Source organism: Trachymyrmex septentrionalis, unplaced genomic scaffold (assembly GCF_001594115.1).
Source record: "Trachymyrmex septentrionalis isolate Tsep2-gDNA-1 unplaced genomic scaffold, Tsep1.0 scaffold128, whole genome shotgun sequence".
Taxonomy (NCBI): domain Eukaryota; kingdom Metazoa; phylum Arthropoda; class Insecta; order Hymenoptera; family Formicidae; genus Trachymyrmex; species Trachymyrmex septentrionalis.
In genome coordinates this window covers 218,173-227,021 of record NW_017304417.1, presented here as the reverse complement: position 1 = coordinate 227,021, position 8,849 = coordinate 218,173, and the positions used below count along the sequence as shown (strand labels likewise).

Here is an 8,849-nt window from a genome sequence, read left to right as displayed (position 1 = left end):
TAAAAGATTAATTTAAATGATATAAATTTTCTATTTACACAACATTCTATTTTTGTTTATTTTTTTGTAAAATAAAATCGATATATATATATATTATATTATGGTACTGCTATCCGAGAAAAAGCAATGAATCTATTTATATACATACACATTATACGCAAGTACAAGATATTGAAACACATATGTAATCATTACTACATTATGAGTATTACTCGCATATTGGTAAATGTATTCATGTATTGTCATGTAACAATTACTATAGATGCAACTTCGTCACTAGATGCAAGAAACTAATTAGTAGATACTAATAGCCATTGTATAATTATTCCAGAGACGCGAGTACCGTAAAGTATGACATGGATGTTTGCACAACCTTAAAAGCATTAGGTTCAAGTCGTATTATTAAAATCATCTTGTGTCACAATTATATTATATACATGTCGCGTTTGTGCAGATATCACTTTATCTTTACCATGGTGAAATTTTCCCTTGAGAAAATGTAAATCTTGCAGGCGCTCAAGAAAACAGGATGAAGGGCCTTTTGCATGACGAACAAAAGCATCCTTTGTGATTTGGGGGTTGTTTTATACCAAAGACTATTGTAGCTGCATTGTATATACTTAATTAATTCACTGTCATTAGTAATATAATACACGTGTGCTAACTAAATTCCGTAATAGATAATTATATATTACATATATTAGGTTGAGTAAAAAGTCATCGCGTATTTTTTAGCTCAAAGTTATATATACAATATCTTCGTCAATAATGAATGAAATTCAAATTAAAAAAAAGGGTTTTAAAGCTTGAAATCTCTACTTTTAAAAGCTTATCACATTTTTTAAGTTTATATGAGTTTGATAATTTTTACATACCAAAAACTACGAGCTGAAAAAGACGAAAAATTTTCTTCTCACTTTGTGGATTTGTAACGTGTCCAAAACGAATTTGAGAAAATTTTCGATTACATATCGTGAAAGCTTGATACTTTCCTTACAAAATCGTTTTTTTTTAATATTCCTACAACTTTTGATTACTGAGTTATCGCGGATTAAATAAAAGAATTATTTTAACTTTAATTGCTCATAACTCCATTAAAAATTGTCGTATCGTATAATATAAAAAAGAGATTTTTAAAGCTCAAACTTTACTCTATCAAAATATATTTATATTGTTGGTAAGAAAGTAATTGCGGTTTTTACTGATAGATGTCTTTTAAAAAAACGCGATGACTTTTTACTAATCTAATATGTTACGTTTTTCAAAAAAATTTGTCTTACATTTTATCGCGCGTTTGAAGACTGTGATCTATCAACTTTTGTCCCTCGAAACTGAGGCAGAATAGATGAATCAATTGACTGAGGACATATACTACGTACCTCACCACTATAAAAACGCTGGCATTGTGCTGCGTGATCTCCATGCAATATGAAAAGTATATTATACTTTAATCCTTTGCATTTATTTTCTCAATTTTATGAAATGTGTCTGATTCTATATAACTGGAGTATAAAGAACATGTCGAATAGAATTTTGAAATAATAAATAAATACATACTTGTAACAAGGTAATGCTAATCATTACTGTATTTAATGCTATTTGTAGAGCCAGCGTTATCGAAAATATATCTTCGATCAGTTGAGCAAATCTATGACAAAAATGAGGGAATAATACTAATGTGAATCAAAATTTCTCTCTCTCTCTCTCTCTCTCTCTCTCTCTCTCTCTCTCCATTGCCAGATTACTTACTTTAAAGCCTTTCGGTGGGTATATACGGAAAATGCAATTCGCTTGCGAAACGTGTCACTTGTATGAGAATGTAAAACTGTTATGGTATCACTTTCATATTCATTACATTTATACATTAATCGTTCGAATCGAAATCTGCAAATATATTCACAATGATATGCATATGAATTTCGCTAATATTATGTCAATTGTTTTTACCCGCCTAGAGCGAAAATACTGCAGACGTGTTCTATATAAGTTAGAAGCATACAATCGTGAGCCACTATTCCGGTTACTGCTATTTCCCAGACCACGACAGCGTGCCAAAAAATATAGAAAAAATATTCTTTTTCGTCAACAAAGTAATATCCTGGATGAACTGACAGTATAGGACGAGATTCGTTCAGAGGTAATACGATATCTAGCAATGGCGGTATAAGTGACATACACAGGAATAGAAATGCGGATATGAAGCAATATACTGCAACAAATCATAATATATAAAATATAGGTCATCCACAAATAAAGACATATTCCAACAATTCTGAATTGCAAATTAAAAAAGTAATTTCAAGTCGCCATTTTCGAAAACAATAGAGATCGATATATGGAAATAAAAATCACACGATAATTTAATTGATTCTTACGCGAATATCCTAAAGAGTATCTCCTGCCATTTTTAGCATATCTTTTCATAATTTCATATTCTTCTGGTGTTTCCAATTCATCCCATTCGAGGAATAGCCGATCAATCAAAACTTTCATCTAGGATTACTCAATTAATTAATAATTTATATATATATAAAAGTTATATATATATAACTTTTCTTCATAATATTTAAAATGCACTCTACGATGGAATTATGAGTTCGAGATATCACAAACTCTCTATTAACGCGTATATTATATAATAAATTCGATGCACAAAGCGTCATAACGTGATAAACACATACTTTATATCGGTTTAAATGACATGTATATAGCTTCACTAATGTTATAATTGTCAACATATGTGCTGCCATAGTTTGAAATATACATTGCATGTCTCCGTTACATATGACGAATTTAGCCAACTGGAAATACACGTTTATTTATCCACACTTGATTACGCTCCTATAATCAATTTTATCAAAATTGTAGTTATCAATTACCTGTGGAATAACTATAGAAAATGTGCTTAAAGTCACGAAGCTCAAACAGATTAATTTCGTTTTTGAATTCTGATACGGCCATTGACCAACCAATGATGATACTTTTTTAACAACCCCGTAATAATTGGAATCCATAGTTTAAAGACAGCTTCGTCTAGTCGACTAACTTGAAAATTTTATTTTATCCAATTCTTTGTCACCCTTAGTGTGTGTGTGTGTATGTGTGTGTGTTAAACATGTCATATATCCATATATAATAGTGATGATATATAATGTTATATACGCCTCCTCTATAACAGCTGCAGTTTTCGTGTAGCTAATCATGGTGTGTCTCTACGCAGCAATGAATGACACGTAATTCTTGCGTAGGACATGAATGGCATTTATTCCCTTGACACTAAATATAATACAAGTATAAAGGAAAGCGAAACCCTACCCTTGACGGATATGCCGTTTTGCAAGTTCCCTTTAGACATAATAAACATATTGATCAGCAGAAAGTTTTATTTCTTTCCTCGGTTTTTTTTTCTCTAAAAGTTGAATCTTCTCATTTAGAAACTCGTAGAAAATTAAATTCATGTGCAATACGCACAATGATACTTGGACATTCGAGCAAATCGACTTAATACGAATTGAAAATATTATGTACATATGTGATTAATTACAACTATTCTAACAGGAGAATTTCTCAAAGATTATGATATGTGTTTTTTACTTTTGATAATGATATGCCACAGTAATTAATCGCCGGCTAATAACAGCTATTGAAAGGATGCAAGTACCGTACAGTACGACATTGACGTTTGTAGAATCTTTAAAATAAAAGCGTAACTTGTCGTTAAAAAAGTATTTGCATCCAAAGCAATATTTGTTTGTAATAATTTTTAGGTCTTACCGTAGTGAAGCTCTCAAAAGAGAAAATATAAACTTTGCCAGCGCTTAAGAAACTCAATTGAAGAGTCTTTATCATTATCAATATATAATAATTAATTTTTGTGATTTTATGGATACTTTGTACCAACAATTATTGTATCTATAAATTTGTATTCTGCATAAAATATAAGAATGGAAAACAAAAATATGTAGATCAGTAATAGACATTTTTTTTTAGAAAGAAATATCTTACATTTTGTCGCGTATCTGAAGACTATGATCTATCAACTTTTGTCCTTCGAAATTCAGAAAAAATAAATGTATCAGTTCACCAATAATGTATATTGCATATCTCATTGATTCTAAAATATTACTATTGTTCTGCTGCATCATCTTCAGCATAAAAAATGTAGGTATATTTTAATTTTTTGCATAGTGCATACATATACTACTTTATATAAATAAATACAATACGAGGTCTGTTCAAAAAGTATCGCGAATTTTGAATTTCCCCGGGTTACGTATATTCGATTTTCGATTTTTTGTGGCGTTATGTTGGTACTCACTTATGCCGACAAGTTCGGCCATTTTGAATGTTCAATTAATTTTTGACAGCTGCTTTGCTTGCACGTGTTTTGGCTCGTCTTCGATTTTTGCCTATTCCAAAAAATGGATCAAAGAATCTGTATCAAATTTTGTGTGAAAAACAAAATTAAGTGCGCGGACGCATTCCGAATGTTGACTGTGGCATATGGTGAAGCTACCTTGGACCGAAGCAACGTTTATCGGTGGTACAAAATGTTCTCAGAGGGCCGAGAAGATGTGAACGACGAAGAGCGTGCCGGACGCCCGAGCACGTCAACAACAGACGAAAACATTGATGAAGTGAAGAAAATAGTATTGGCCAATCGTCGAATCATCGTTAGAGAGGTTGCTGAGGACCTAAACATATCGATTGGCTCGTGCCATTCGATTTTTACCAATGATTTGGGCATGAGACGGGTCGCCGCGAAATTCGTACCAAAATTGCTCAATTTCGACCAAAAACAGCATCGCATTAACATTGCTAAGGAGCTGTTGGACTCTGTCCGCGACGACCCAAATTTGTGCTCCAGAGGGTCATAACTGGTGACGAATCGTGGGTTTATGGTTATGACGTGGAAACCAAAGCTCAATCATCCCAATGGAAGCTGCCGCACGAGCCAAGACCGAAAAAAGCGCGCCAAGTTCGGTCGAATGTGAAGATGTTGCTTACAGTTTTCTTCGATTGCAGGGGCGTGGTGCATCATGAGTTCTTGCCACAGGGTAGAATGGTCAATAAGAAATATTACCTGCAAGTTATGCGCAATTTGCGCGAAGCAATCCGCCAGAAACTCCCGGATTTGTGGAAGAACAAAAATTGGCTTTTGCACCATGATAACGCCCCTGCTCACACATCATTGCTTGTGCGCGAATTTTTGACCAAAAACAACACACTAATGATGCCGCAGCCCCGTATTCCCCAGATCTGGCCCCCTGTGACTTTTTCTTGTTCCCGAAACTGAAGAGGCCCATGAAAGGACGACGCTACGCTACGATTGAGGAGATAAAGACGGCATCGAAGGAGGAGCTGAACAAGATCACAAAAAATAATTTTTTGAAGTGCTTCGAGGATTGGAAAAAACGTTGGCACAAGTGTATAATATCTGATGGGGATTACTTTGAAGGGGACAAAATAGATATTCACGAATAAATAAATAATTTTTGAAAAAACACAAAATTCGCGATACTTTTTGAACAGACCTCATACATTGTACTTGTAGCAAGGTGATGCTCATCCCTATTATTACTATCAATATTTGCATAGCGAAAGATACGTTAAACGTATCTTCAAGAGGTTGCGCATATCTGTGACAAACGAGAGAGATAAGATTTTAACGATGATTTGAATTTGATTATTTCCGGATATTTGTTTATTCTTTAAATGGAAATCCACATTACACGTTACCGTATTATAATGGTATTTTATTCGATTTTATACATTTACTTTAAAGCTTTTCGATGTGAATGCACAATGAACGCGATTCTTTTGCGGTATGCATCATCCGTATTAGTATTTATAGTCTTCGCTTGATCATTGCGATTATAAAATAAATGTTCCAGACGAAATCTACAAGTAGTTTGTACAGTATTATCCATTTTATGTGGAATCTGAATAAAATTATAAAAATATTCATACGCCTCGTTTACATTGCGTATTAAATTATTCAGTTACCCGACTACAGCAAACATACTGCAAACATGTTCAACATAAGTTACAAATATACAATCGTGGGCGACTATTCCGGTCATAGCAATTTCCCAGGATACGATAGCATGCAAGAAGATGTAGAAAAAGTATTCTCTTTCATCGACAGAGTAATATCCTGGATACGTCAATAGAATAGGACGAGATATGTTGAGAGGTAATACAACATCCAACAGTTGCGGTATAAGAGACATTGATAGGAACAGACAAAGAGCTACAAAGCAATACACTACGCAAAAAGAAATGAAATAACTATCAATAATTGTTAAATTATGCATTTTTAAAACAAAAAAAAGTAGAGATAAGAAGTGTGCGAATGGAGATTGCACAATTTATTCACAAATTATTACATGAGTATCCTAGAGAATATCGTCTACCATTCTTGGCATATTTCCTCATAATGTTGCATTCTTCTAAAGTTTCTAATGTATTCCAGTTGACGTATTTATAAACGATCAGTGAGATCTTTCATCTAACAATAAAACTTAATTAGTAATGGGCATCTTTGTAAATTAATATACTATTATAAGATGGAATGCTAAAGCTAAAAAACTATTATATATTTGAAAATATAATTCAAACGTTATGAAACGTTATACAAAATTAGTATATTAGGCTGTGTTTCCCAGCTAAATATTTATAGAAAGTTCGATTCGTATTCCCAATTCCGTGCCGAATATTCCGATCCAATGAAAGAATCGTGATAGAATATACAAATGCCGATGAAATGTTCAGAATATTGTATGAATACTTCTTGTATATATCACGAAAATCGCGAGCAAGCGATCAGTACATATCTCCGCCGATAGAGCACTGCGGCGGAAATTTTTATCATTTACTCGTTAACAAGAATCATCTGGGAGATAATATAAAGAGCGCAGTATTTCGCCTAAAGTAAGCTCCAAAATTGGGCTCTAAGGTGAAAGTGTCAAGTGTATTTTTCAAAGAAAAATTGTAAAAAACTGATTCAGAAACTATCGGAATTTTTGGAAAAATTAAAATTTCGCGGAACATATATGTGGAATATTTTCGGAATATGTAACGATATATAAATTGAATTTTTAATTGATATTTGAATGTTGCTTTTACATTCCGTAAATATTTCGGAATATTCCGGAATTCTCTTAGAATATTTTTTTTTGGGGATTTTAGGAACCTTTTAGAATATTTTTTTTTAGGAATCTATTATGAATATTTCAAGAATATTTAGCGTTAACTGATGCGAGTACTGAAAATTTATAATCGCGTTACGTATACAGATTCAATACTGACAAACACAGAACGCAGCTGCATGATAAACGTGCGGTCCTTGAACAAATTGATTTAGTAATATACGTATATATATATATATATATATATATATAATTATTATTTTAATTGGCTATAACACTGTAAAAGTTTTATCTTAGTATACATACATACATATGAAGCACATTATGAAACATTAAGATTTGTTGATTTACGACAAAAAGATCATCTTTTATTCATTACTAGTTTCTAAAATTGATAATGCTGATATATCGCAAGTATATAAAAAAAAGCATCAAGTATATTTTGCAAAAAAAAACGATATATGATATATGATAATATCATAAAAAAAAGAAGTGAAATTAAAATAGTATTTCAAGTATTTTCATTAAAAAGTTCTACAGAACGCAGTTCTCCGAGCGGTATCTTAAAGAAGTTCTTATGATGTAGATGTTCTTTCTAAATTTTGTAGGACTGTATGGGATAATTTCTCACAGTTATAAGACTTAATACAAAATGCCGAAGACATTTAAAGTGCATAAAGTATAACAACATGTTAAAATGAGAAAACGCAATAAATAGCGTAATGAGAGACGCAAAAGAAATTTTTACCTTGATAATAAGTAGAAAATTGTAAAGACAAAAAAATCGATAATGAGTAAGATTCTTGTTCAGCTGGCCCCTCCAACACGCTGAAATAAAAAAACGCATAGCTCAGAATTAGGAGCTATTTAAGAGTTTTCAAATCCCGCAAAAACATTTTGAGCTCGTTCCGGTTAGTAGGAATCTTCATTTAAAGGTGGGGGGAGAGGGAGTTGAGCGGACATCCACTCAGCCCCCCATCCCCTTTAAACTTAACAATAGGAAATCGCTCATAGGCTTAGAATTAGGAGCTCTTTATGACTTCTTAAATCAGTGTTCTTTCGATTTTTGAGCTCCATCCTTTATCCTCAAAACAATCCCAAAACTAGTCTACAAGAGATAAGTTATTGAATGTAGCACTACATCTATTTCATTAATGAATATGGTTCTGGTATAAATCTGATACAAAAATATATAATCCTTAATTTTTGCAACCCCTTAGCAGGAAAACCATCCTCTGCATTTTTTATGCAGGAGAGAACTATGTTACAGAATAGGAAAATAAATTATTTTATGACAGGAATATATCTGTTGATTTAGGAGCTCGTGAAATACGCACAAACTGGTTGATCCACAAACTGTAGGATTAGCAATTTGTCGAAAACGAGACAATTTATGGATAGAACATAATGATTTGAAAAAAAAGGGATCAAAGCTATCATCAGATTTAAAAGAAAATATACAATTACTCTTGTAATTACACCATCTAATATCAATCTTGAATACACATACACGCACTCACGAGCGCACGCACGCACATACACATATGTATATATGCAATTTTATTACACACAAATAGTTCAATCTGCTCGAAAAGTACAGTAATATTTTGGTAAAACGTGTAGTTGCAACTACCTCATAAGGTAAATCATGCGAATTGTGTATTTAAAATTTTTAGTTTGTGTACAAAAAAGGTAACG

The 8,849-nt window shown here is 32.4% G+C and overlaps 1 protein-coding gene and 1 pseudogene across 1 annotated transcript; both read right to left on the bottom strand.

Annotated features, from left to right (window-relative positions):
- Positions 1 to 322: 322 nt before the first annotated feature.
- On the bottom strand, positions 323 to 3,014 carry LOC108756542. The gene is made up of 8 exons (XM_018500428.1): positions 2,880 to 3,014; positions 2,682 to 2,801; positions 2,376 to 2,493; positions 1,948 to 2,209; positions 1,558 to 1,648; positions 1,281 to 1,417; positions 473 to 605; positions 323 to 373 (listed from the first exon to the last, which is right to left on the bottom strand). The coding sequence occupies exons 1-8, from the start codon at positions 3,012 to 3,014 to the stop codon at positions 323 to 325; spliced, it is 1,047 nt and encodes a 348-aa protein (XP_018355930.1).
- Positions 3,015 to 3,640: 626 nt separating this feature from the next.
- Positions 3,641 to 6,511, bottom strand: LOC108756512 (annotated as a pseudogene).
- Between the last annotated feature and the right edge of the window lie 2,338 nt (positions 6,512 to 8,849).